At 37.2% G+C, this 27,976-nt stretch overlaps 4 protein-coding genes and 1 long non-coding RNA gene across 9 annotated transcripts; 2 read left to right on the top strand and 3 right to left on the bottom strand.

The window, feature by feature from the left end:
* Window positions 1–117: 117 nt before the first annotated feature.
* Window positions 118–2,991, bottom strand: LOC110857768 (SEC14-like protein 2). 2 transcript variants are annotated; one of them, XM_022106378.2, is made up of 7 exons: window positions 1,968–2,991; window positions 1,831–1,906; window positions 1,702–1,745; window positions 1,189–1,303; window positions 911–1,117; window positions 735–815; window positions 118–423 (listed from the first exon to the last, which is right to left on the bottom strand). In XM_022106378.2, exons 1-7 carry the CDS (start codon window positions 2,091–2,093, stop codon window positions 173–175), a joined length of 900 nt encoding a protein of 299 aa, XP_021962070.1. In that variant the 5' UTR covers window positions 2,094–2,991; the 3' UTR covers window positions 118–172. The 2 variants fall into 2 exon arrangements, with proteins under 2 accessions (XP_021962070.1, XP_035714226.1); XM_035858333.1 differs by having other exon boundaries at window positions 1,831–1,901; window positions 1,968–2,018.
* Window positions 2,992–5,024: 2,033 nt separating this feature from the next.
* On the top strand, window positions 5,025–9,027 carry LOC110857487 (L-sorbose 1-dehydrogenase-like). The gene is made up of 9 exons (XM_022106076.1): window positions 5,025–5,178; window positions 5,308–5,424; window positions 5,835–5,960; window positions 6,101–6,225; window positions 6,295–6,465; window positions 6,929–6,961; window positions 7,048–7,086; window positions 7,177–7,386; window positions 8,860–9,027. The coding sequence occupies exons 1-9, from the start codon at window positions 5,025–5,027 to the stop codon at window positions 9,025–9,027; spliced, it is 1,143 nt and encodes a 380-aa protein (XP_021961768.1).
* A 1,778-nt stretch (window positions 9,028–10,805) lies between these two features.
* LOC110857486 (glucose dehydrogenase [FAD, quinone]) lies at window positions 10,806–17,350 on the top strand. 4 transcript variants are annotated; one of them, XM_022106075.2, is made up of 11 exons: window positions 10,806–10,913; window positions 10,987–11,595; window positions 12,193–12,389; window positions 12,450–12,648; window positions 12,713–12,838; window positions 13,564–13,688; window positions 13,775–13,945; window positions 14,512–14,823; window positions 15,919–16,075; window positions 16,169–16,391; window positions 17,082–17,350. In XM_022106075.2, exons 2-11 carry the CDS (start codon window positions 11,442–11,444, stop codon window positions 17,278–17,280), a joined length of 1,863 nt encoding a protein of 620 aa, XP_021961767.1. In that variant the 5' UTR covers window positions 10,806–10,913; window positions 10,987–11,441; the 3' UTR covers window positions 17,281–17,350. The 4 variants fall into 4 exon arrangements, with proteins under 4 accessions (XP_021961767.1, XP_035714142.1, XP_035714143.1 ...); XM_035858249.1 differs by having other exon boundaries at window positions 10,892–10,924; XM_035858250.1 differs by lacking the exon at window positions 10,806–10,913 and having other exon boundaries at window positions 11,459–11,595; window positions 11,915–12,389.
* Window positions 17,351–18,787: 1,437 nt separating this feature from the next.
* LOC110857715 lies at window positions 18,788–19,702 on the bottom strand. The gene is made up of 2 exons (XR_002548699.2): window positions 19,415–19,702; window positions 18,788–19,330 (listed from the first exon to the last, which is right to left on the bottom strand). It is a non-coding gene; the product is annotated as an uncharacterized LOC110857715 (long non-coding RNA).
* A 1,575-nt stretch (window positions 19,703–21,277) lies between these two features.
* On the bottom strand, window positions 21,278–22,577 carry LOC110857769 (potassium/sodium hyperpolarization-activated cyclic nucleotide-gated channel 2). Its single transcript, XM_022106379.2, has 3 exons — window positions 22,457–22,577; window positions 22,242–22,389; window positions 21,278–22,107 (listed from the first exon to the last, which is right to left on the bottom strand). Exons 1-3 carry the CDS (start codon window positions 22,466–22,468, stop codon window positions 21,419–21,421), a joined length of 849 nt encoding a protein of 282 aa, XP_021962071.1. The 5' UTR covers window positions 22,469–22,577; the 3' UTR covers window positions 21,278–21,418.
* Window positions 22,578–27,976: the final 5,399 nt, after the last annotated feature.

The raw sequence follows: 27,976 nt of genomic DNA, 5'->3' as shown, positions 1-27,976 counted from the left end.
TATGGTCATATTTTGGGGATTTTTACGGTCATTTTTCATTCATATTTTGAGGTTTTATCGGTCATTCATATCCGACGTCTGTCCATGTAAGTGTGCAAATCATGAAATAATTGCTGGTTAATATACTTATATATTTATTTAGTAAAGTAAATATTGACACTTTTATTTCTTGTCAGTTACAAAAAAAATAACTCATGTTGACATATTTTGGACATTTAAAGTGACCACCGTCGCCCTTCAACTCGTCGGAAGTGTAGGGTTCATTCCTAACTCCACCAAACGCTTTGGTCAGTTGGGCCTTGTCGATAAACTTGAGCAAGGCGGCTTGCCACTCAATCGTATTCTTTCCGTACATATGAAATTCGTCGCGACTTGAGCGAAAGGGAATAAGGATTTCCCACAGGGTAAGGAATATATTTGGCACTGCGCATTTAAATAGTTCAGCTCGGGTCAAAAGTCATAATTTAAACCAAAAAATTAAGGCACACTTTTAGAAATCCAAATATTTAAATAGTACCAAGCGGCGTCCATATGTGACGGTACGAAAGTGGTAAGTAATACCGTGTGGTAGCAGCTCAGTATTAGAGTTTTACCAGGTCTGTGGCAAATTTTTATGGACCGATATAATTTTAATACCAACCGGTAGCAACTTTAATACCGAGAAATCAATACACCTGGCTTACTACGCAAGATTTCTAAAAGTGCACGTGCATGTAGCGTTTGAATGTGCATACCATTAACCAGCGTAGTAGAATGTCCAGTGCCTGGGTAATAATTAGCATACGTTTGGAGAAAGTGGTGATAGATCGGAATGCCTGTAGTGCATAAAATGTACAAATTGTTATTTTTTTAACTTATGTAAAAACTCAAAATATGTATGACATATGTAAATTGGGAAATGGCTAATTACACATAGCGCAGCCCTGATTAATGAGATTATAGTTGGACATTTCTACAATCAAATCATATTGTTTGACGTTTTCTCCTTTCTCCTGTGATATTCGAATATACGTGGTAATTTCTTCGAACAGTTTGTCAAAGTATCTCATGGTGCGTTTTTGTTTTCCTGCGAGTACGGCTTTTCTAATATCCCAATCTCCGACGGGGACAGTAATTACTGAATAGATATCCATAAATTGTTAAATTTTAACTTTATGTGAAATGTATTTAATAAAATCAGAAATTTACCTGGTCTCCCTTCCTTATCGCAGCCTTGAATATCGAACGGAAAATCTTTTTCAAAGTCACTCCAATCCTCGTCTAAAATCGTGTCTATACCGTTTTCCTTCCTCCATTCTAAGTTCTGTGGTAAATAATAACTACCTTTAACATGAATTGCAAACATATGTAGAACATTTGTAAAGTAAGCAGTGAGGGTATTAATTATTCCTGTGTATCCCTCTCCTATGGCTTAACTTTTTTTAGTAAGAGACTGTCAGCCATAAGCTTTGTATTTAAAAGAATCTTATAGGTATTAAAAAATTAAACTATATGATTGTTCGCATCGTAAAATAAGTCACGACGGTTACGAGATTTTGTAAGCGTCGTAAGATTTTGTCAGCAAAAATCACGTTATTAAATATATATATATGTACACAATATGTAAGCTTAGGATTTTTACGAAGCCCTTCTTTTTCCTTCGTACTCTATTTTACGATACGAAAGATACGAAAGAACAATGAATACCCTCATTACACGTACATTAATTAGCATTAGTTCTGCGTCGTGGATGTTAAAATTTCGAGCTGTAAACGGTAACATGAAGTATTTAATTATTTAAATGTCATCAAATATGTATTTTATTAAACTATTCTGTACATATGTACATACCTCGAAGCCATCGAACCAAGTAAATGTCTTTCTTCATGTATTCATGTGGTAGTCTTGAGCTAACCAAGGTTCTAAACTATTAAGGAAATGTTAAGGGATTTATTTATAATTCTTTTTGAGATTTTATTTATACATACCTCGTCCAGAATTTGTTTTTGTTTGTATGTTAATGTTAAATTGTCGCTTAATGATGCTTGATTAGATAAATTGCATAAACACAATAAAATTAAAACACCTGAAAACAGTACACTTTTTAAATTCATTTTTGCTATAGTTTACAATATTTACAAATACGTAAAGTTCCAAATGTTGGATTTTGTAATGTTGCTTCCAGGTAAATAATGCACTGGTTGACCTGGCGAATACTCTCTCAGATGGATGTATCGACGTTAAAAAAGTGGTAAAACAAGGTTAGGTTAGGTCTGTATTATATAAGTTAATCTTAATGCTATGTTGGAGATGAATATTGTAAGCTGGAATGAATATAAATAAGTGAATTGTATGTACATAGATAATTATGCCTGGGAGTAGGAAGTGTGCATATGTACATATATATACATATCTATGTACATATCTGTGTATGTACATATGTAAATGCAATGATAATGACATTGAAATTACGCAATAAGCCTACCCTGCAAGGTAAGAGTTGAGTTTAATCGCCTGTGAAAATCAAACCTTCAATTAAATAGTTGCACGACTACAACTAACAATGAAGGCCTTCCAGCGTATGCTCCCTGATTTTTATCAAATTGTGTCAATCTATTGCAAATTTAATTAATATGAAATTTGCAAAAGCCATAATCTCCCATGCTTAGGTTTGGCAGAGAGATTACCGAAGAGGGGAAAGTTACCCTAAAGTCGACAAATTCTACACGTTCCAGTTTTATTGCACGTTTTCTCCGCTTCGAATGCAAATATCTACGACAAACCCGATAATTGGTTGATAGTAGCGTTTCCAAATTTCATGTTAATTAATTTCCTGATCAACTGACACTCGTTTTGTCAAATTCGGTGAGCATAGGCTGAGAGACCTGCATTGTTAGATACTTACATATACATTAATACGTTTACGATACTGTATCAGACTTATCATCTACAGAAATACGAAGAGCAGCTTATTCTTCTACATACAGTATGTAACGAAATTGTAGATGCAATGACATATTTTTTATTTCGATATTATCCCACAATTTCTAAAATTCCTAACTTCGGGAACAAATGTCAAAAGTATCTACGGACAATTTCCGCGTCGTCGATTTTTAATGTCACGCACAGGTCAAGGGTCAGCATTTTTTTAAAGATTCAAAATGAGAGGCCAAAAATAAAACTCCATGGATAATTTTTTTTCGACTTTCCAATATTTTTTATTGGACGCGGGCCGCGTCACGCGGCAAGGCCTCACGAAAAAAATGAGCTATCGTACAACCGTGTACGATTTTTTTTGACGCCCACAGGAATTTTTCGCCCAGGACAGTTTGGAGGTCTAAAATCGTGACCGTGGCGAAATTTAAACAATTGAAATATACAAAACCATATTGACATCGAATACATGCCTTTCTATATTTCAACGATCAGTTAATACGATCAGTAATGATCGGTGACCAACTTTTTTAAGAGTGAAGGCAAAATGACGCCAAATTTAGCTCAATAAAGAATGGATCATTTCTCAAGCGTTCAATATTTAGCGAAGTGGTCGCCCCGGGTTGTTGGCGAGCAGGGAACATTCAGAGATGATGAAATCATAATTTCCATTAAAACGGAGTCTAAAATAAAGAAATTTGTTGAAAAAAGGAACTAGGCAAGAAATTTGATAGTGCCACATGAAATGTTTTACGCAGTAGATGATTATCGTTCATTTATGTACACACACGATGATTTGCATACTATCATTTACATACTTTGATACACAGCATGCGTTGTACACCGATCTAAATATGTACTGACGAAATTTAATTTGCTCCCATTCCGATAAAATTTCTAAATATGTATGTACTAGGTAGTTTTAATATAGGTAAATAGTTTACTGTCATTACCTCACCTTGGTATTTTGTATGCAGGTATGTCATATTCCATGTTTTGTTTTTTCGAGTGTGAATCTTTGTCAGAACGGTGACCTCAAGGAAATTAAGTACAAACAAACATGTGGGGGTCGTCTTTTCCATTCAGACCATCCATCTCTGAACATCTGCACAGGTATAAATAAAAATTTACACGTGTACAGTACACCTGTACAAAAGTGTACTGTGTACCTCTATTGTTTGCAAATGAATTTACTTATCATTGCAAAACTATTTGTTTGGGATTATTTAATATGCATGAATGAAGCAGTACTATTCTCTCACTATGCGATGCTGTGAAGTGTAACCCTCCTATTTGGTTGAAATTTTAAAATTGTGTGGTCCAAGTCAATACAACCAATGTTTCTTGAAGCAATTTGTGCTATCGTTGGAATTTGTCAAAATATTTGAGGTCAAAGTTGAAAAATTGACGATTTTCCATTTGAAGTGAATGGGAGTGAGGTTTACTTCCCCCGCCTGGTAAAAATCACCCATTTTTTCACCTTTGACCTCAAATAGTTTGACAAATTCCAACCATTGCACAAACTGGCTTAACAAACATTGGTTGTATTGACTTGAACCACGCAATTTTAAAATTTCAACCAAATTGGAGTGTTACACTTCACACCATCGCATTGTTAGTAAAGCTAATCTGAAAAACAAATTCGCCAATCTAACTAACACTCGCCATGCAGGGTTTATTAGTTTAAATATTGCTTTCTAGTTCGAAAATTGTCCCCACTCATACCCTGATGACAAGCATACAGCTGAAACTGACTATTGTGTATTTAGTACACACTAGTATTGTGTTTACTACTTATATAATCCTCTGCATATGAAACTAAATATGTGTAGTTGAATCCCTTGACCTTTGGAATGCTAATGTTGCATCTGGATTATCATTACAAAGGTTGCAAGACATATTTTAGCATATTACAATGTGCTAAAATGTATTTAAAGAAAATTTAAAAGTTTGGGACAATATATTAACAAACCAAGTCAAGTAGCTCCCACATAAATATTTAAATAGTTGGAAAGCAAAGTAATACTCGAAGGTTATTTGAGTGAGGGGATATCCTTAAATACCTCTTGCGAGCACCGTTAAGTGATGCGTCAATTATATATTTAACAATCATGGTTAAACTTGCCATGTTTATTCTTGGTTCTGTCTCATTCATGATAAAGCAATATATCGAGCAATATCGGAAAGCGGATTTGGACATGACCTTGACCGAGCTGGAACCGGATCTTAGCCTACCAAGAATACAAACTTACGATTTTATAATTGGTAACAGTACTTAACGTTGCAATATTAGAATGATTGATTACTCTAACAAGTTTTACCAACCTTGTTCACAAATTTGAGTGAAAATTTATAAGTTTTGTGGTGTTTTTAAGTAAGATTTCTATTTTCTAGTTGGCGCTGGCACGTCGGGATGTCAGCTGGCGGGACGTGTTTCTCAATATTTCAAGGTTTTGCTTTTAGAAGCAGGCGGAAATCCACCTCCGGCCGCGAATTTGTTGCTATTGGAAGGTGATATTATTGCCGATACCGTCATTAATTACCACTTCCAATCCAAACAACAACACCTTTCATTAAAATCTGGCGGGGTAATAAAATATTTATTGGTTATTTTTAAAATCTGGTTTTAATTCCCGCCCTTCTGTGGACGCAGATGTTGAACATTTCCATGGGTAGAATGATGGGTGGGTCAGGGTCACACAACGCAAACTTTTACAATCGTGGTTCGCCATATGACTATGATCACTTCGCAAGAATTACGCAAGACCCGAGTTGGAGTTATTTAAATGTTATCCAGCATTTTAAAAGATTTGAAAAGTTTGATGGAATTTTAGTCAATGAAAATCAACGAGGTTACAAACAAACGTTTTTTTCTTAATAGGGATTCATGATCAAATTACAAATTAAAGGATAATTCCTAGATTTTTACGGTACAAATGGACCCATTTCTGTAACTTCGTCTAACTCACCAGCGCTTGGAATTTGGCTGGCGGCCGGCCGTGAGTTAGGATTCCAGGCGGCAGACTCGAATGCGTTCCAGATCGAAGGTAAATAATTTGGATCAAACGGACGTGACAAAGGGGTGAAATAAATGACAGAATCAAAAATCTAGCATCTTGGACATGCATACCTACATATTTCTAAAAGTTTATTCTAGCTTAAAGCTAAATATTCATAAATACTGAAGGTTTCACTCCTCTCGCCATGTCGACTAAGAATGGGGTAAAATCCAGTTCTTACACTAGCTTTATTGAAGGAGTGGAACGAAACAATCGTAATTTGAGGGCATTGAGATATTCCCAGGTTCAAAAGGTATGAAAACACACGACAAATATCTTACTAGCCGAATTTAATCGTTCTGTTTACTGACTTTTGAATTAGATTCTAATCAACGAAAACAAGGTCGCGTACGGGGTGACGTATTTGCGACACGGAATTCCACAAATTGCTCACGCTTCACGAGAAGTCATCATCTCTGCGGGGGCTGTACTTTCACCGATAATGTTGATGAAATCGGGCATTGGCCCTGCAAATACGCTTCAATCTGCAAACGTACTAACCACTAGAGACTAATCACCCATGCCCAAAATTCCATTGGCTTTTTGGGAATGGCCTACATTTAATGCACCACTTAATTATCTTATCTGAAACTTCCCACCTTTTCGACGTTGCCTACCACTAGCTGAAATCTACACTACGTCAAGTTTTTTTAGCTACCTATTTAGCTCGTGGTAGCCACTAACCATTTATCCAATTCCTTAAAAAAAATTATGCACAAAAAACACTATCTAAAGTAAATGTTGCAGAAATTCTCATTATTATGGATTAGTTTATTTCTGATTTACGGTTTTTTTAATTACATAAAGATTAGAGCTTTATGAGCTCGAGCAACCCTGTCCTTCTTGCGTTTTTGACTTAAAGGTACATTTTGGGCTCCTGTGCTAACTTCGTGAAACTTTTCCTAAATTGCTAGTCAAGTTATGTGCTTACAAATAAATTCAATCATTAATTCTAGATTCTACCATCCATAACCGGGAAGTACAGGCTGGTTAGTTTCAAATTATTAGGTGGCTAAAAAACCGGCATAGTGGGGATTTAGATTCTTAATATAATCGTACATTTATTTATATACAGAGAACGCTTTATTTTAAACGTCGAGCGTTTTTGGAATTAGTATATCTCGAATTGGACTTAAACGTGTTATATTTCTGGTGTGTACCACAGAATTTATACATCTACATATGCCCTTATCCAAATCGATAGATCCCAATCGTGCAAGATCTCCCCGGAGTCGGACAAAATCTAATGGATCATGCCTCCATCCAATTCCAATTTCAAATTCTTAACCCATCCGCAGTCCAAGCACTAAATCCATTATTGTCCGATGCTGGCTGGGAGGATTCACTTATCAAGTTTCAGACTCCAGTGAGAACAGGAGCAATTGTGGAAAACACCCGCCAGCAAGCGTTCATGGTATCGTCTCGTGCAAAGCGAGAAAATGAAGGCACTGGCCGGACTATCATTTGTTTTATTCCACGGATCTTCAAAATGGACTTGAAGCTAATACAACATATGTATGCAAATATCTTTGTTTAGTTTAACATTAGCTTTTATGAGTAACTTCTGCGCGTCTTATTACGCCCCATGTGTCACGTAGTACAGACAACTGGAAATTAACCCATCGTCGTTAATATTAAATGAAATTTAAATATTTTCTACTAGGTAGTATAAAAAATTCTATATTTTTAATTTAAGAAAATGGTAGTCAGATCTTAGGAAACAATTGCCTTCCTGTGAAGGGTAACAAATTACTGAGGAAGGAATTTGTTTTCTAAAAATCTCGCTCTACAATTTTGTTAAGTTAAAAATATAATTTTTTTAAAATGATAATATTTAAATGTCATTGAATATTAATGGCGAAAGGTTAATTTTAGGTTCTCCATAAGGATACATGATACATGGGATGCGATAGGATGACTCATAGAGGCTCGTCTTAAAGGTCGAGACTCCTATCTTACGAAGAATAAGTACGTAAGTCCTAGTAGTAAAAAAAAATAGGAGTTCATCATCCATTTGTCACAATGACAACTCTCCAAGTCTTAAGTATTTTGACTGCCAGTTTTTTGAATTTCGTTCGTTTGAATGTTGCTCGTGTGCATGATATAGGGCCTTTTCGTGCTTGGAAATTATTTTTTTCATGAGATCACCAAACTCTTGGCAGAAGAATGGAATTTTGTTAAATTTTTTATTGCAAATGCACGATTATTCAATATTTGTCTGAATATGTAGGTATCACAACTGAAATGTACATGAAAATTTGAGCAGGAAGATATGGAGCTTCATAATTTCGAGGACAAACAATTTATTGACGTCTGACTATGTATCTATTGCGGTACAACTATTAATCTTGCATTTGAAATCACAAATTTGACAAAATTTAATTTTTCTGCATTAAATTTTGATGATCTCCGAGAAAAATGTGGTCATAAGTATAACATTGCGAGACATTGTGAGATAAATGTCTCAAGGTTGTCCCTATGGCGACTAAACGGTGTCCTAGGATGACCTGTTAATCTGCCAAGGATTTTCCACATCACTTCACTATATGCACCTCTAGCTAAAGTCCTTAAACGGAATTTTCTATTATCTAAATAAAGTTCTAAGCTAAATGCATACTACTCATAATCAAAATTTAAAGTTAATTTTTGGTACTAGAAAACTTCCATTCTTAAATGAGTTCAATTGTGAAATCACGTATTCACAATTAATTTCCGTAAAAAGAATTAACCCGGTGTTTTTAAAACGACAGTTTTGTAGTGTCTAAAATTAACTTTAAATTCGAAGTACAAAAAATTGCGTTTATCTCAACATTTCATTTAAATAGTAGAAATTCAAAGACATTAGCTAGGGGTATCGTCCTTAGCAACATTCTACAATTTCTTACAGGTTTATATCAACGCGGAATTTGGGAGACCTAAATCCAGAGGGTGCGTCATCCTGAATACTGACGCGTATTCTTCTGGGGAAATAGACGATGAGAAATTGGTCAGTCTTGACCTGGGAAGTTTTACAGATCCGACTGATATAGATGTTCTACTTGAAGGTTGGCATTAATAGATATGGATTACAACCAATAGGCCCGATAATGTGTGTTAAAATTATGTCATTGGTAACTGTTAGGCATTCGCATGGTTTTCAAGATTTCGAAGACAGCTGCGTTCCAGGTATTGAATTTAGAGTACGTCCCACATGTTCCAGCACCATGTAAACTGTACAATTTTGACTCGGACGAGTACTGGAGGTGCTACATCGTACAGACATCAAGCACAGCGTGGCATTTGTCCGGATCTTGCATAATGGGCGGGAGAGATGATCCAGTAGCCGTGGTTAACTCGGAATTAAAGTAGGCCAATAGCATGCTTCATAGTATTTAGAAAATTTGCATATATATATATATATATATATATATGCATTGACGACATTCATTACGAGTTCGCTAAAAATTTCGGCTGGCAAATTCGCGGTGATGGGCGGACTTGCCCATCACCACGCCAGTTTTTAGTACGCGATTTTTTCAAAATTTTGTTGCCATCCGAACCTGTAAACTCGTAATGAATACCCTCCTTATTTATGCGCGTATGTACAACTAACTGGTTACAGGGTGCGTGGAGTGTCACAATTACGCGTCGTGGATGCCAGCGTGCTGCCAACTTCGACGAATGGAAACACAAATGCACCCACACTTCTCGTCGCGGAGAAAGCATCGTGTCAAATACTTCGGGATTACTTGCAACCATATAGCGATCCTAATTTCTGTCCATTAGATAATCCTGTGTATTTTAAGCCGTTTGGTAAATAAATAATGCATGTTTGTTAACATTTTTAGGTAATAAATACTATATATTAAATAGCTGGAGATATTTAAAAATATCTACAATAGCAAGATCATTACCTCTTGTACCAGATTAAGATAAAAGATCCAGATATATTATCTTGATCTTTAATCTTCGGCTTCGAACCGAATCGAAGCTTTCGGCTTCGGCTGCAGCTTTTGCAACAGCAAAAAGATTATGATCCCGATCTTGCACTGCACGACCTTCAAGATCATGATCTTGATTTTTCTGTTCAAGATTAAAATGGGAAATACGAAAAATAGCGTTTTAAAAAGTATTGACAATTTTTATAAAATTTCGCCTTTATCCAATCCCCAAGAGATCATTATAAAAAAGCATAATCCGAGATGTAATTTGTTTCCTGATCAATTGAATTATTTTGTTCAAATGACGATCTTAATATTTCCTTAGACAGGTATTGTTAACTCGTCCGAAATTTGGTAAGGCAACTACTGTACATTTGGATGTTTGCCTGCAGTCTTGTTAAATCCAGTACGATTCAATACCGTGGTTGATTAATTGAAGGCCTATTCATCTGGCCTATAATTTGCAGCAATAACCATGATCTTCCTGGAATAATAATGATAATACTGGAAAAGTATGTACACATACATATTTATATATGCAAGCGGTGACCTAAAATTATGTACGTATGTAATTTGCTCCCACTCACAATTAGTAATAAAATCACTTCATAAATAGTTTTCATTTCATCACCTCCGGATTTCGTGTTTTGTCTCTTCGAATATGAATGTTTGTCCGTACGGTGACCTCAAGACTTAAGTATTGATATTACACATATGTCTTAATTGTCCATTCAGAAGAACCATCTGAACAATTTAATATTTATAAATATTTATCAATATTTACACAAATGTATGTGTATCTATTTGAACGTGTAGGTCTATTGTATGCAAATGATTTTTTTATTAAAAAACTAACCGTTTAAGTACCAATATGCATGTATGAGGCATTATTATGTATGCATTCTTTGGTAAAGCTAATCTAAAAAAGCAGTATCACCAATCTAATTAAAACTGGAGGATTCATCAGTGTAAATATTGCGTTATACATAAATAGATCGGAATATGCCTCCCGTTATCCGTGGTAACAAACATGTAAATCACTTGTGAAATTTTTATTTTTCTAATGTGCTAAATGTTTAAAAAAAAACCTCTAGAAGCTTTGGATAATCTAAGAAAATCCATGTCAAGCGGCCATGCCTAGATTTTCCTACCTCACATTTTCAATTACCTCGATTATCACTGAAGAACACTTTCAGGAAAATTTTTCGAATATTCCAGGACACCTTCGATAAATCACGGAAATATTAAAAAATCCCCGGAAATACTCAAAAACTCCAAGAAATATTCATAATTACAGGAATAAGTAAAATTCCCGCAAATATTTGAAATTTCCCGATCTCGGTGAACGCATTACAAATTTATTTGGGGGGGTGAACACGTGTAACGAAACCCAGGCATGCAAGCAGCTCGTGGTTACATATTCAAAAAGGTTAAGAGAAGTAGTCGTTATAAGACGATTGAGTGAGGAGATATCCATAAATACCTCTGGGGAGCAGGGTCACCATGAAGTAAACGTTTACGTGATGTGTCAATTACATATTTGACAATCATGGTTAAACTTGCCTTCTTTGTTCTTGGTTCGATATCGTTAATCATAAAGCAATATGCTGACCAATATCGTAAAGCGGATTTGGACATGACCTTGACCGAGCTGGAACCGGATCTTAGCCTGCCAAGGATTCAGACTTACGACTTTATAATTGGTAAGAGTACTTAACCTCTTGACTACCAAAGTACACATATTTGTGTAGTATTGTATTTCCCGTTGACGACCAACTGCACAAATGTGTGTACGGCATAAACTTCCTTGACACCAAAATTGCTTTAAAAAAACAATATTACTCCGGTACTTATTTTGTGGAAAACTCGATGGTGAAAAGTAGATTTTTTTCGATATTTTTCTCCCCAAATTTTGGAATTTTCCCTATACCGACCAATGTTAAAAAGTGGATTTTTCGTGTTTTTCATAAAAAAAACTCGAAAATGAGAAACGGGTTGAAAATTTTAATTGGTTGCCATCAGGTTTACTTATGGAATAAAAATCGTACCTAAGGGAAGTTTTATTTCAAAAAAAGTTGTCCGAAAGAGGTTAACCTGGCAATATCAGATTAGTGGCCGCGGAAGCCGTGGAGCATCTATTGTGTGGATGGAGGGAAGGGTTTATCTAACATGCTCAAATGATGAGGACATCGAATAACCGTGATCTTTCCCCACGTCTCCGCGGTCATTGTATCAGAATAATTAATTTTTCATGTTTTTTTTTTGGTTTCTTTCTATTGTGTAAAATTCCTATTTTATAGTTGGCGCAGGCACGGCGGGATGTCTGTTGGCGGGACGTCTTTCTCAATATTTCAAGGTTTTGCTTCTAGAAACTGGCGGAAATCCACCCCCGCCTGTGAATCTGCTGATATGGCTAGAGAACGCGATTAACAAGGATACCCTCATCAATTACCAATTCCAATCCAAACAACAACACCTTTCATTAAAATCTGGCGGGGTAATAAACTGTTTGTACTTTTTCGAATTTGGTTTAAATTCCCGCCTTCACTGGATGCAGGTATTAAACATTTCCATGGGTAAAATGATGGGCGGGTCGGGATCTCATAATGGAAACTTTTACAATCGGGGTTCGCCATATGACTATGATCACTTCGCAAGAATTACGCAAGACTCGAGCTGGAGTTATTCAAATGTCATCCAGCATTTTAAAAGAATTGAAAACTTTGATGGAATTTTGGTCAATGAAAATCAACGAGGTTAAAATTGAAAGTTTTGTAATACGCATGCATGATAAATTACAAATTAACAAATTATTCGTAGATTTTTACGGAACAAATGGACCCATTTCTGTAACTTCGTCTAACTCACCAACGCTTGGAATTTGGCTGGCGGCGGGCCGCGAATTAGGATTCCAGGCGGCAGACTCGAATGCGTTCCAGATCGAAGGTACATATATATGTAGCTTGTATCAAACGGACGTAACAAAGGGGTGAAACGAATGGCAGAATCAAAACGCTTGCCCAATCAAAAGTCTGGCATATGTATAGGACATAATATGGTCAGCAGGCAACCTCGACCATCACGTGCTCGTACCCTTCCCACACTGTTAGTATGGTAGGGATACGAACGCGGGAATCAAATTTTGCCCTAGGTTGCATGCTGAGAACTATAATTCTACAATTTCAACATAGTTGACTTTTGACATCGTCAGCATGGTCACATCATTGATCGAAATGATGGCGATTTTTTAAATCCCCTCCATAAATAACAGTCGAAATTAAAAATTAGGTCACAGGGTCATCACAGGTCAAAATGAATCACGTTGGATACACTTTGAAAATACTATTAACTTGATTACCCGATTGTCTTTGTGAGCATCATGATCTGGCGCCTTGACCTCTTACCCGGAAAGGACACCCAACGAGATCTACCAAAGTTGTGACCCCTTGTCGCCCATAGAAAACGCATAACTTAATCCGTTCGAAGGTTAGATGACAAGATAGCCTACCGACGGACAGAGTCGATATAAAAGTGTTTCACTGTTAATACATTTATCTATTCCTTCACGAAATAAATACCCGTACAGATTGGAAATATCTTTGGACTTTTTAAAATGAAATTTGACAGTTTGCATTATTTTGATACTAAATAACCACTCATAAATATTTAAGGTTTCGCCCCTCTCGCCTTGTCGACCAAGAATGGGGTGAAATCCAGCTCTTACACTGCCCTTATTGAAGGAGTTGAAAACACCAATCCTAATTTGCGACCCTTGCGATATTCCCAGGTTCAGAAGGTACGTACATATGTAAATGCATATTTACAGGCTAAATACTTGCATATTTCACTATTTGAATTTACTCGTGCTGAATTTCCAATTAGGTTCTAATTAACGAAAACAAGGTCGCATACGGCGTGACATATTTGCGACACGGAATTCCCCAAATTGCTCACGCTTCACGAGAAGTCATCATCTCTGCGGGGGCTGTCCTTTCACCAATTATGTTGATGAAATCGGGCATTGGCCCTGCAAATACGCTTCAAGCTGCCAAAGTACGTATGCATTACTAGAGTTGTACGTATGGTTATTTATAATGTTAAGACCATTTTGGGAATTTATTGAACATTATCAGACATTAATTTAAATGCCCTGGAAATTTTTGGCATGAGTACAACTACAACTTACAATGGGAGTCTCCCAAAGTATGCTCACAGATTTGGATGAAACTAGCGTCGATCTATCACAAATATAATTAGTATGAAATTTGCAAATGGAACTATCTGCCAATGCGCAGGTTTGGCGGAGATATTTGCATCCAAAGCGGGAAAATGCACTGCAAATTTGGAAAATGAAAAATTTGCCAGCCTTGAGCGTGCGTTTTCTCCTCTTTTTATACAAATATCTCAGCTAAACTTGAGCATTGGGAAATAGTGTTATTTGCAAATTTCGTACTAATGATATTTGTGGTCGATCGACGCTAGTTTAATCCAAGTCTGTGAACATACGTTGGGCGACCTCCATTGTAAGTTATTACACTAATGCATACTTATGTATTCCATTCTTCGTTCGTACTACAGGTTTTTTTAAATCTTTTTAATATATCTAACACGATACATAGATCCCAATCGTGCAAGATCTCCCTGGAGTTGGACAAAATCTCCTGGATCATGCCGCCATCCATTTCAAATTTCAAATTCTTAACCCATCCGCAGCTCAAGCACTAAATCCACTATTGTCCGAATCTGGCTGGGAGGATGCATTTATCAAGTTGCAGGCTCCAGTGAGAACAGGAGCAGTTGTTGAAAACCTCCGTCACCAAGCGTTCGTGGTATCGTCTCGGGCAAGGCGAGAAAATGAAGGGCACTGGCCGGACTATCATTTATTTTTTTACATGGATCTTAAAAGTGGACTTGACACTAATGCAACTTATGTATGTATCATTTTTTGTCAGTTTAAGGTGCCCTTGGATGTACCATTGACTTTCCTCTACCTCGATAGCCAATATCTTTGAACGCGATTTTCTACTATTTCAATATAGGTTTTGGGATAAATGTAGGAACCTAATTATTTTTAATTAAAATTTAAAGCTAATTTTTGGAACTGGAAAACTTGCGTTTTGAGCAAGAATTGATAACTAACAAGGGAACATACCGAGGTGTCCAACGAGTTAAGGGTCGACACCTATACCAAAATGACCACAATACATGACTTATTAAACAAACTGAAGGAATTTCCGTGTAAAATTCACTTTTCGTCAAGTGGTGACGATATTTGTGACGAGCGCATGACCATCCGGTTGCCAGCGGGAGAGGTAGGCCGCTGAACGATCAGGTCGAAACAGAGAAGCGTCGTGGTCTTCAGAGATTTAACATTCTTTTAAATTTTGAAAACATTTTAAAGTTTTGAAAAAATTTTGAAATTTTGAAAAAAATTGAGGAAATTTTGAAATTTTGAGGAAATTTTGAAATTTCTCAAAATTTTTTCAAAATTTCAAAATGTTTTCAAAATTTAAAAGAATTTTAAATCTCTGAAGACGACGACGCTTCTCTGTTTCGACCTGATCGTTCAGCGGCCTACCTCTCCCGCTGGCAACCCGATGGTCATACGCTCGTCACAAATATCGTCACCACTTGACGAAAAGTGAATTTTACACGGAAATTCCTTCGGTTTGTTTAATAAGTCATGTATTGTGGTCATATTGGTATAGGTGTCGACCCTTAACTCGTTGGGCACCTCGGTATGTTCCCTTGTAAGTTGTCACTTACTCACAGTTAATTTGTTCAAAAATTAATTAACTATCTAGTTGTTTCCAAACGAACAGTTTTGTAGTGAACTTTAGATTTGAAATGTAAAAAATAGCGTTTATCTCAAAACTCCAGTCATGTAGTAGAATTGCCCATGTAAAGATATTGGCTAGGGGGTAGGGTAATATGAAAGTCAACGACATGAATCACCCAAGACCACCTTAACCCCGGGGATAGGTGCGTAGTTAACAGCATAGCGTAGCATGTACAATTTCTCGCAGATTAATATCAATGTGGAATTTGGGAGGCCTAAATCCAGAGGGTGCGTCATTCTGAATACTTACGCGCATTCTTCTGGGGAAATAGACGATGAGAAATTGGTCAGTCTTGACTTGGGAAGTTTGACAGATCCGACCGACATAGATGTCCTCCTTGAAGGTTGATATTAATAGATATTTAGATAAAAATAATTTATTACAGCAAACATGAGGAGTAGCTATTAAAATTAGGTTATTTCCAAATGTTATATAGGCATTCGCCTCATTTTCAAGATTTCGAAGACAGCTGCGTTCCAGGCATTGAATTTAAAGTACGTACCCGATGTCCCAACACCATGTAAATTGCACAACTTTGACTCGGACGAGTACTGGAGGTGCTACATCGTGCAGACGTCAAGCTCAGCGTGGCATTTGTCAGGATCTTGCATAATGGGCGGGAGAGATGATCCACTGGCCGTGGTAGACTCGGAACTAAAGTAGGCTAAAAACATGTTTCATAGTATTTAGTAAATGTATGTATTGGGGGTATTCGTTACGGGTTAGCGTACTTAGAAAAGGTCGCAAAAGCCAAGCTTGCAAAAAATCTTGGTTTGAAAATTCATTCGCGAAATTGCGCATCTCCAAAACTGCTATTGAATTTTTTGTCAAAATTATTTTGCAAAGTCGTAATGAATGAATACCCTCTTAATTTATGTGCGCATCACAACCATAGCTCGCAATAAATTGGTCCCTGGTCCCTGGTCCCCGAGGGACCATCTAAAAAAATTGTCCCTGGTCCCTGGTCCCCGGGGGACCATCGAAAAAAATGGTCCCTGGTCCCTGGTCCCCGAGGGACCATCTAAAATAATGGTCCCTATTCCCTGGTCCCCGGGGGAGCATCTAAAAAAATGGTCCCTGGTCCCCCAAGGGACCAGGGACCACCATGTTAAACTCCCATTTGGGGACCAGGGACCATGGTCCCCTAAATGGTCCCTGGTCCCCCAGCTCATGGTCCCTGGTCCCTGGTCCCCGGGGGACCATCTGAAAAACTGGTCCCTGGTCCCTGGTCCCCGAGGGACCATCTAAAAAAATGGTCCCTGGTCCCCGAGGGACCAGGGACCAGGGACCATATTGGTCCCGAGGACCATGGTCCCCTGCGAGCTATGATCACAACTAATTTGTTACAGGGTGCGTGGAGTGTCGCAATTACGCGTCGTGGATGCAAGCGTGCTGCCAACTTCGACGAATGGAAACACAAATGCACCCACGCTTCTCGTCGCGGAGAAAGCAGCCTGTCAAATACTTCGGGATTACTTGCAACCATATAGCGATCCTAATTTCTGTCCGTTAGATAATCCCGGTTATTTTAAGCCATTTGGTAAATAATATATGTTTGTGTTTGTCAGCTTGTTTGGATAATAAATATTTAAGGGTAACAATATCCACTCGAGCCGAATTTTTCAGTTAAAAATATTTGTTCAAGTCGGATAACCGATAGTATTTATTGCCCTCACATAAACTCAAGATTAGACATTTTAGCTCATCTACATATATCACCGATAAGGACACGATATGCATGATATCCACCACCGGAATTACTTATTCATAGTAAACAATTGAGAAGATTTCCAATCGGAACGACTACCCCTTCCCCGACGACGATTAGTAAACTCGGGAAGTTTATCCACTAATCCTAAATGATAAATTTGTGTACATGTAAGTCATCCCCTCTGCATACTAAATAAATAATAAATTGCATATATATAGATGTATGTACAGAAGTATGTATCTATGTACATATATATGTACGAGCGTGATGACGAGTTAATGCGACAGCGGGGCAAGAAAGCGATTACACTAATCATAAATAATTTCATGAATCCCATCAAGTTATGAAAATGTCCAAAAAATAAATAATCTACAGATTACATACATGCTTCGAACGAATAATTACTAAATAAACCGTCGCAAACGCGCATACGGAAGTAGCTTCAGACGTACTTCACCCCAAACGGTCCCACCACAACTCGGGAACACTTAATTTCACTCTATTTCACCTATAGATTAATTTTTTGTAAAAATCTCATTTTGCCCCGACCACACCCCCTGGCGACGAGGGGGTGTGGCACAACTCCGGAACACATAATTTTACTCTATTTCACCTATAGATTAAATTGCACTAAAAATCTCATTTTGCCCCAACCACACCCGCTGGCGCCGAAGGGGTGCGGCAAAATCGGGGAAACACTCAATTTCACTCAATTTCACTTAATTTCATTTAATTTCACTCAATTTCACTTAATTTTACCCATAGAATAAATTGCACTAAAAATCTCATTTTGCCCCAACCACACCCCCTGGGGCCGAGGGGGTGTGGCACAATCGGGAAAGCACTTAATTTCACTTAATTTCACTTAATTTCATTTAATTTCACTCAATTTCACCTAATTTTACCCATAGATTAAATTGCACTAAAAATCTCATTTTGCCCCAACCACACCCCATGGCGCCGAGGGGGTTTGGCACAACTCCGGAACACATAATTTTACTCTATTTCACCTATAGATTAAATTGCACTAAAAATCTCATTTTGCCCCGACCACACCCCCTGTCGCCAAAGGGGGTGTGGTCCGGTTGCCCCCAAAAGTTGATAGGATCCTCCCCCTGGGGTCCTATGTATGATGGCGAAAACCGATTTCGATTATCTCGATCCGTTCTCCTGATATCCTGCTGACAGACAGAAGGACAGACAGACAGACAGACAGACAGACAGACAAAGTCTTCACATAAAGTAGCTGAAGCTACTTAATAATATGATTGTAGATACGGCCGTGGCCCGGATTAGTCGGAATCCTTATGATTCAATCAATAAGATAATACTAATTTGTAATCCGATTTTCATCTTCATAATTCATTTAACTCATGTTTATTCTATGGACAATGTTACAACTCGTAATAAACTAACTATGTATGTGTAATTACACGAATAGTGTTTTAAATACTTTAAAAACTACCGCCTAAATTTTACCCAAGCCATTTTTGATAATCTTGATCAGAACATGGTTGCATCCCTATGGGTCCATTTAAGGCGTTGTACAGACAATAATTAGTGTCCAGATTTCTTGTTTTTAGGTCTCCAGTTAATCCAACTGACCACATTTGACTCCTAATATCGTAGCAAGTCTCCGTGTAAACCTGCGTCCCGTAAGATCCGAGGCATTTGTTCGTACCCAGGTTGACGATCCAGGTTCCCGTCCAATTCCACCGTTGGCTGGGCATACAGGAACATGGACGCGGATAAACGGCACCGTCGCCGTCAGTTTCAAGACATTGGTTAGTTTTCTGGTTCACGAAATTTCTCACCCCAACATTGCAAGCTTGGCTGGAGGCAATCAGGGAAAAAATTGCAATGGCGTGCAAGAATTTCCACTTCATGCTAAATAAGTTATTGGACACAATTAAATACTTTAAATTAGTTAGTTAGTTAAGCTAGAGAAAATATTTATTAAATTGAACTTACTTGTATTTTGTATGCATCAGCGCTGAGAAAGGTTCAATAAATACGGATTAATTTAATATGGGTATATTAAAGCCTGTTAGGCCTGTTTTATTTATATGCGGCCACCAACCCAAAAATTAGCAGGAAGCCGAGAGGGCTTTCCATGAAAATATTCATCCTTCATGAAATTTATCCTCTCATGTTTATCAAATTTATCTCTCAAGAAAGAGGGATAAGTACATAACTAAATTAATTTGTTTTGTTAAGATGAACATTGAGATTGAGCAAAAACAAGTCCACATACGTAAGCGATCTGTAGCACGAAACTAATCCCAAGTTGAGGTTTGGGGTACACTCGTTTTTCATACGTCATACATACGTACATACATATTGTTAAGACCCCGAAATCGGCATACATCTTTAACTAATAATAGCTGATATTGCACTTATTGTATGACATGCATGCGAGAGAACGTGGAGATTATGTGTTAATAGCCCAAGCCTTATCAATGCTGACGAGTGAAGACACGAATCAATGAATGACTGAGTCATCTTCTTGACCCAACGTTTAATTCATTACTTATGTAAAGTTAGATCTGTTTAGCAACTAGATAACATCATACGACATCCTGTTGTTTTTGTACAATCGACATTATTGCGAACACTAGATCTTTATTCAATCATGGAACTTGGACTCCACACGACTAAATTAAGTGAGATGATACAATGTTGTTCTCATTGGAATATTGGAATGACCTACCCATTTTTGTGTGATAATTGTGCAACGACGACCCGCGTAATGTACGGATGATAATGATAATGTAGAATTACTTGCCTTTTAATTAATCCACTTTTAATTATTACGACAATCACTTTTAGTTTAGCAATCCTGAATTGTGCAGGATTTTAGTTTAGTTACGAGTTGAGAGTGAAGATGTGAACTACTTCTTTTCTCATTTAATAAATCATCCAATACAACCTCAACGGGAATGTGAGACTAATAATTATTACGGGTACTTTGTATAAAACCCCACAAGAATCAGTGCATCAATTTTGTGTGTTAACAATATGATTAAAATTAATTATGTCGATCTATTCAAGGAGTAGATGGTAATACATGTAAATGCCTGCATTTTATGTATTTATCGGTGTAAGTGAAATTAAACCAATGGTTCACAACTCTACATCGAATTATTCACTTCCCATGAAAGATCTGTCATTAATTTCAATTTTTAATGGAATTCGCAAACTTTATGGAAATGAGGATTTAGATCGATTTAAGTCATTTATTTAAGCGTATTGGCATTAGTACTTTTCTGCGTAAATGCATACATACATATATGTATGTACATATAATGATATTATTAACCAGATATGTACAAACATATTTAGATGCAAACATATCTATTTCTATAATTTTATTCGTTACATGTATGCGTAACGTGATCTTTAAGATGTGACCCAAACTATTCAAGTTTTATTTCTCTAAGGCGACAATGAATTTATAAAGACTTTTCAAATTTTAGTCGACATGTATTTACAGTACGTAAACAATTATGTACGTAGAGCCTTAGTTCTGTCCTTGACCGCTTTTAGTATACATATGTGAATGGTGCATTACAAATTATTAAATACATAAGTATGATTAAGATGTAAATGGAGAAATCTCATTCAAAAATGTATCTCTTAGCTAGTAAACAAGTAAATAGTTCCTAAATTCTATATGCACATGTTTATGTAAGTACATGTTCATATAATTAGCTCGTCAAATACCGTACATTACTCAAACCACTAACAAATTGCGTCATTCCTTTGTTTCAGAACATATGCAAGTCGTGCATTGCATAATAGGCAATTAGATATCTACATATTCATACATGGATGTATCATTTAAATAATCCTCGCTTTATTCCATCTTCATCACCATCAATTATCAAAATTTTGAAAATTATAAAATCCATTAAAAAATCCAGTAATAAACACAGCAACATCAACCATAATAAAGTGTTAAGTTTTTCATAATTTTTAAACCCGGAAATTATACGGTCTTGTGTAAACGGTTTGTCTGTAGTAACGGTTTCCACCGGAAGGTGCGGCACCACCCCCACTGCTCCCACCACTGCTCCCACCACCCGGTGGAAGAAGTGGTCCCTGCAAGGGCGAGTATGGCTTATCGCTCGGAAAATGAGCCACTGTCTTCTGCACAGGTTCATACTGCAAGTTAACGGTTGGCGTGCCCTGTTGAGATTTGATGTCGTCCTTCTGCGCCTCGTAGGACTGATCGGGCTTCTTCAACTTCAAGTTGATCTGGGTGCCTTGGCCTTCTCCGGGTTTGAAACCGGCCTTGATGAGTTCTTCAATCTTGTAGTTGGGGATGTCAACGTCGATAACTTGCTTCTGTCCGTTGGGTCCTTCCAGCCATAAGATGTGTTCTGAACGGAGAGAAATTTGGGAGGGGTCGACCCCTTCACAGGAAAATTTAAAGGATCCCGATCCTGGCGAGGACTCTTGTGATTTGCATTGAACTTGTAAATTTCCTCCGGCCGCACCACCGCTACTTCCGGTATCGCCCCCAGCACTACCGGAACTGGGGACAAATCCGCCAGAACCTGAAGACTGAGATGAGCTGCTATAACTTGGTGATGGAACGAATGGTGGGGGTTGTGCTACAGCAGGGGCGGCTGGTTGTGGAGCGGCTTGCTGAGGGGCAGGACCTGAGTTGTCATGGTTACAGAAATGACAATTTATGTGTATTTTATATTTTATCAATGTTTTAATAAATAATAAATTTCCAAAAAAAAACTACAATTTATTAATCATATTTACTAGTGAGTTGTGTCATACATACCTGCACTGGCATAATTTGGAGCGGGAGCACCACCACTCCCCCCACCGGTAGAAGGGCTACCCCCACCACCGCTATACGAACCACCACCGTATTGCGGATTTGGCATGGTCGCCACCACACCCACCGTCACCAGGAGAAGAATTACTCTCTGAAAAAAAGAGATTGGAAACATTACATATTTTATCTGGTAAAAATATTCCTAAAATTTTGCACACCTTATCCATCATGGAACACGATTTTTCAAAATCTGTCTTCAAATAAAATCCAAACAATGAGATGATGAGCACGCTGAATGAATGTTGAATGGAGCATTGAGAACGGCTTAAATACACTGTATCTGAGGTAACAAAGAGCTTTAATTATCTGGTTTAAATACAAATTGCTCTCAATTAACGTAATGATGCGTGGAACGAGTATGAAGAAGAAAAGGAAATCTGTGCCAGTGCCGAATTGGTCAACCTGTCTGCATTATGAATTCCTCAGACGAGACGTTACAAAATTATGGATGCGTACAAATTTGCGAACCTCTGCAGAATTGAGTAACAGAGTAATACTTTATTATTTGATTTGAGAAATGTTAAACGTTACATAAGTGCGATAAATACTAATTATTAGATATACGTACGTATTACTCGTACTTTTACCAGCGGGGTGTCATAAATTAAATTACGGTACAATCGTTGGGAGAAACTGGAATGACCAGAAGTGTTAAATTATCTATGCACATACATACATAGAAACATATTTAACTTATTTTGACGTTTTCATAATTTCATTTTTACGAGCTTTTTCTAAGGTTAGGGATTTTTAAATGTACGACTCCTTTGTAGTCAGCTTTTCCCACGTGTAATGTGTATGACATGATAACGCGTGTGCAATTATAATGTGAAAATAAATGAAAAATAGAAACATATTTCGAATTTCGAATATTTCGAATACTTATCGACTCCGAGATCATCTTGACGCAGTGAGGTTTATTTATACATAAATTCAGAATTATGTAAGTACAAAAGAGTGTACCAAAACTGTAATTGAATTTCGCTTGTAAGTAATTTACCTAGTTTGTCATAACCTGAGTAATTTATGCATTGTAAGTTTATGTAACAGTTTCTTAAGTTTCTTATCATAAACGGGGATCAATAACATTTTAGTCTTTAGAGGCTAAAGTCTGAACAAATATGGGGCGATAATCTTCTTATATTTGCAACCTTTTACACGTTTCTGTTTGAGAAACGTGTAAACAATTTGTTAACGTTTGCATTAATTTTCGGAATGTTGGACTTATCCATTTTATCTAGTATGTATATATCAACAGGTGACCGTCCAAGCATTGCCTGCGCTTTAAGCAGTCTGCAAACCCTGCACGAAATGGAAGGACTTAGGTGTCATCTTACGGCTGGCAAATGTGGCTATGGAGTCAAACCACTTCATTGTTTTGTCATTGTTTACTCAAGGCATACTAAATATTTATAACATATACAAAGGCCATCGAAATTTGAGTGTAGCCAGAATGCCGCTTTCCTCCCAGAAATAATTTTCTTTCACTCTTACAAAAGTATAAAAGATATTAAGGAGTCCACGCAAAACTGCCACATTACAACTGACGTTAACCTATCAAAATATCTGCCGCCTCCCATACCCACTTTTAATGGTTGGCATGATTTCAAAAATTTCCTCCTCCAATCATCCCTTCCCCCCAACCGGTTGAAATTACTGACAAACTCCACCGAACTCAGGTATGGCTTACTCAATGCGCGCAGAGTGATATGCATGGCAAAAAAACAATCTATCAACGACATCGTAAACAGAAGCAAGACAGCCAACGGCAATTTATCCCGGCACATGATAATTGCGTAAAGTGACGCAATTTCGGTATCAATTACAAAAGAGAGCACCAAACCAGTGATTAGATTCCGCTTAACGTAATTTAGCACGTTTTTCATAACCTGAGCAACCCTGTATTGTTCCAATTTTGTTCTATTAGAGAAGAACGTGTCCAATTTTGACTGCCTGCAAATTTGAATCCAAACTGAAATTTCTCCTCGAAAAACGCAATAAGTCGTGTATTTACAGAATACCTGTCCATTTGATTTATCCACAACTCCATTACGATTGACGGATACACCATCACGACGGCGATCGCCATCACGAGGGGAGAGACAAGCAGGTAAAACGCATGAGCAAGCATTAGTCCGTTAACAAGTCGACCTGGCCATGGCCAACTTTGATCCATCCAACCGTTCGGGCAAGAATAGAACAAAACGCTTCCGATAGATGGAGGGCCACATGGGACAAAAAAACCGCTAGCAAACATGGAAAGCGATGCGCCAGGGAGGGAGATGGTTCCCATATTTATGCAAATAAGGAGGGGCAGATTCACATAGTTTCTAGAACCTGTAAATTCATGCATGCATGCATGCATTCATTCATAAATATCAGTATCAATCTTTTTTCTTAGGTGAGGCAAATGAGTAACCTAGCGACCACCAAAAAATAGGGTCAAAGGTTACCGGGCGAAGCCTAAGTATGCATTCGTACATACCCTTCTAAAATGTCGACAAGGCCAGTGCCTAAACTGCTCATCGTAGACCAAAAGTGTGAAAGCAAAAGTTGCAGACGATATTAAGGAGCAGTTGTTTTTCAGCTTTCCCCATAAACAAAAGTTTTTTATTTCGGTCCCAAATATCGATTTTAAAGTTTAAAATCATTATTTGACCCGCTTTTACCAAGTGAATAGTCGAATATTAATTGATTTTATGGTGTGCCGTTCAATTATGCAAATTTTGATACCAAAAACTATAAAATCCAACGAAAACCCGCAAAGTTTTCGTTGGATTTATTTGGAAATCATCCTTAATGTCTTGCCTACCAAGGCAATTGTAAAAAATAAAAGTTTTAATTGTGCCTCAATTAAGTAAATTTTTAAAAATTGTCTTGTTGTACGAGTCACCTCACTTGCATAAATCTCACTATGCCCATTTTGGCGATACGTGCTGAACAAACTCTTGGTCTGTCGCGAATACATGAAAATATACAAATGGTCCACCATGGACCAATTTATTGCGAGCTATGCAAATGAGGTGGCAGCACAAAAATTCAAAAACATATGTGCAATAAGTTACATACATACAGTATGTAACTTATTTAATGCTACGATTTTTAATTTCAAATTCAACTTAAATTTTACGAGAACAGGCTGATATTTCAAAATTGTTTTCATACCAATTATTCACCATATATTGGACTACATTGATGCAAATTTTCAAAGTAATGGAGATAAAACTGTGAAATCGGCAAATATTTTAATATCAAAATATTGCGAATTGAACGTTACATAATTAATGCTACGGGGGTATTAGCGGTTCAATATTTCGTCAGACCCCAATAACTGATTGAAATCGTTTGGTAATCTAATCCACAAACCCTTCGGTTACGCTACGGTCGATGTTTGTTAACTTTTCTGTGATGACGGGTGTGCCGGGGAGCCGTGCTTGTCAGTTTTAATGTTGTCACCAGACGCTGCAGAATTTTTGGGTTATGATCGATCGAGTTGAGGTCAAGAAATTTGAAATTCAGTCCAAAACCTTTGTATCATTGTCCTTGATGCATTTTGAGATGATTTTTGTAATATTTGTCTAATATGCGACGTTTCTGAAAATAAATCTCTGAGCAAAGTCTGTCTTTGTTGAGAATTGGCCAATATTTATTTCTAACAAATCAAGGTAAACCTCTTTGGTCATGATAACAGCGACGCACGTCAATGTTACTACACTGAGGCAACATAAACTGCCCCAAAACTTTATCTCCCTGCAAGATTTCGAAAGTTTCACATCAGGATTTGGCGGTACAAATAGCCCTGATTTCCTTATCTCTGCTATGTTTAATAGCTTGTCTCAGAAATCAATTTCTTAAGACTTATTTGGGCTCCTTCCGCACTCTTATCGTTCCATCTGAGCTAAAAAGTTTAATTAGGGTCTAATCTGAGAACAAAAATTGTTTCCGGTAGCCATGGGATCATCTTCTCTTTACATTGCCCACGCACAGCGTTTCTTGTGATTATTCGCTAAGGTGTATTGTGTGGAATTTGGAATTTCCCCAGATATTCCTGCGAATATCAGCCTGTGTCTAATCATTCATAGTTCTACAGCAGTAAAACGGTCACTTTGAACATCTTTCACAATTTCTGGTGCGGACAGACAAGCATCATTGTCACTGTTTTTACAATCGTCGCGTGCGGGTGTGGTGTTTTACCGGGTTTACGACCCTGACGGTTACAATTCGCTACAGGTCCTGTAGTTTCCGTTTCTCCGGTGAGCCTTGGAACAGATCCTGCGTGTATTTTAAATTGTATCCAAAGTTTCCTTAAAGTTAGGCGTTATTAATGGAGGGAGGTCACTTTCCCAATACTTTGATATTGAGAACGGTGTCCTTTGTTATTTATTTATTTTAACTCGGCAGATTATTTTCATTTGTAGCAGAAATACTACAGAATTGTTTATCCGTTCGAAATTCTGCTCTGTATTTAGGAAAGACTGCAAATTTGTACCGGATGTGTATCGTAGCATTAATTATGTAACGTGCCATTCGCAATATTTTGACATTAAAATATTTGTGTATTCTACAGTTTTATCTCCATCCCTCTGAAAATTGGCCTCAATGTAGTCCAATATATGGTGAAGAATTGGTATGAAAACAATTTTGAAATATCAACCTGTTCTTGGGAAAATTGAAGTTGAATTTGAAATTAAAAATCGTAGCATTAAATAAGTTACATACTGTAAGTATGTAACCAGCACAAGTTTCCGATACCCATAGCAATACATCGTTTCTCCATCCTAAGCGAATTTTCGAGCAAATTTTTAAGCTCATTTTTCCGAACGTAGAACTCAATTTGAATTATGCACGGAATGTTGATACCCATGAAGAAGCATATTACGACTAGATTTTCCCAAACGGGGTGAGATTGTCCAAAGAAATTTTTATAAAACCAAAAATCAAAGGTTAAAACGTAAAGTAGGTATGCTGAGAAGGACAAGTAATAAATTATTTTCTGGCGCAGGTTTTGCAGGAGGTTGAACTCGCCCTTAATTGATCCCAGTCGAATTGGAATACAACAGGAATTAAGGGACCACTTGGCTAATGTGACCATTGTTGGTAAATATGATTTATGGACCTCGGGAAGTTTGAAGTGGACAAACTGGTGTACCATCTTGGAAAATTTATAACTTTTTTTGCACGAAATAGAAATTACTAAATCGTAATCCGGTTTTTCATGCAATGAGTTGTATTTGGTTTATGCCGTGCTTTATATAAGTGTAAGTATGTACATACATGGGTAGGCGCAATCTATGTCTAATGTGTTTTAAAACATTCGAAGTTACATACCTTGAAATTGGTGGCATACTTATTTACGAAATTCGACCTTGTTCTCTACTTGTTCTCTTAACCGGAGATACATGTACAATGTAGAAATGCAATTTTTCGTACAATGTGTCCTGCTTGGTTTATTTCGAGCTTTATATACACATGTATGTGGGTTACATACGTACTTATGTATGTATATCCAAGTCTATTGGTGTTTTAGATATTATGGGTTAGTATAGGTATGCATTTGAGGTTCAGGTTTTAGGTGTCGTAGGTAGTTTGAAATTGATGGTATAATTACGAAATCCAACCGTGTTCGTACAATTTAACTTAGAAATGTTCCGGAATATTTGGGACGCAAACTAAATTTT

Source organism: Folsomia candida, unplaced genomic scaffold (genome assembly GCF_002217175.1).
Source record: "Folsomia candida strain VU population unplaced genomic scaffold, ASM221717v1 Fcan01_Sc019, whole genome shotgun sequence".
NCBI classification, from domain to species: Eukaryota; Metazoa; Arthropoda; class Collembola; order Entomobryomorpha; family Isotomidae; genus Folsomia; species Folsomia candida.
The sequence above is the reverse complement of the archived record's forward strand: the minus strand, read 5'-3'. Positions and strand labels throughout refer to the sequence as shown.

Excerpts from the sequence above, each read along its gene's own strand:
- LOC110857768 (XM_022106378.2), bottom strand. The coding sequence starts at position 2,093 with ATGAATTTAAAAAGTGTACTGTTTTCAGGTGTTTTAATTTTATTGTGT. Across the intron at positions 1,907-1,967 it reads AAAAACAAATTCTGGACGAG|TTTAGAACCTTGGTTAGCTC; the intron begins GTATGTATAAAT and ends TTTCCTTAATAG. Across the intron at positions 1,304-1,701 it reads CAGAACTAATGCTAATTAAT|AACTTAGAATGGAGGAAGGA; the intron begins GTACGTGTAATG and ends TATTTACCACAG.
- LOC110857487 (XM_022106076.1), top strand. The coding sequence starts at position 5,025 with ATGGTTAAACTTGCCATGTTTATTCTTGGTTCTGTCTCATTCATGATA. Across the intron at positions 5,961-6,100 it reads GAATGCGTTCCAGATCGAAG|GTTTCACTCCTCTCGCCATG; the intron begins GTAAATAATTTG and ends TAAATACTGAAG. Across the intron at positions 6,226-6,294 it reads GATATTCCCAGGTTCAAAAG|ATTCTAATCAACGAAAACAA; the intron begins GTATGAAAACAC and ends CTTTTGAATTAG.
- LOC110857486 (XM_022106075.2), top strand. The coding sequence starts at position 11,442 with ATGGTTAAACTTGCCTTCTTTGTTCTTGGTTCGATATCGTTAATCATA. Across the intron at positions 12,390-12,449 it reads TTTCATTAAAATCTGGCGGG|GTATTAAACATTTCCATGGG; the intron begins GTAATAAACTGT and ends CACTGGATGCAG. Across the intron at positions 16,076-16,168 it reads CATAGATGTCCTCCTTGAAG|GCATTCGCCTCATTTTCAAG; the intron begins GTTGATATTAAT and ends AATGTTATATAG.
- LOC110857769 (XM_022106379.2), bottom strand. Across the intron at positions 22,108-22,241 it reads TCCAAATTATGCCAGTGCAG|GTCCTGCCCCTCAGCAAGCC; the intron begins GTATGTATGACA and ends ATGACAACTCAG.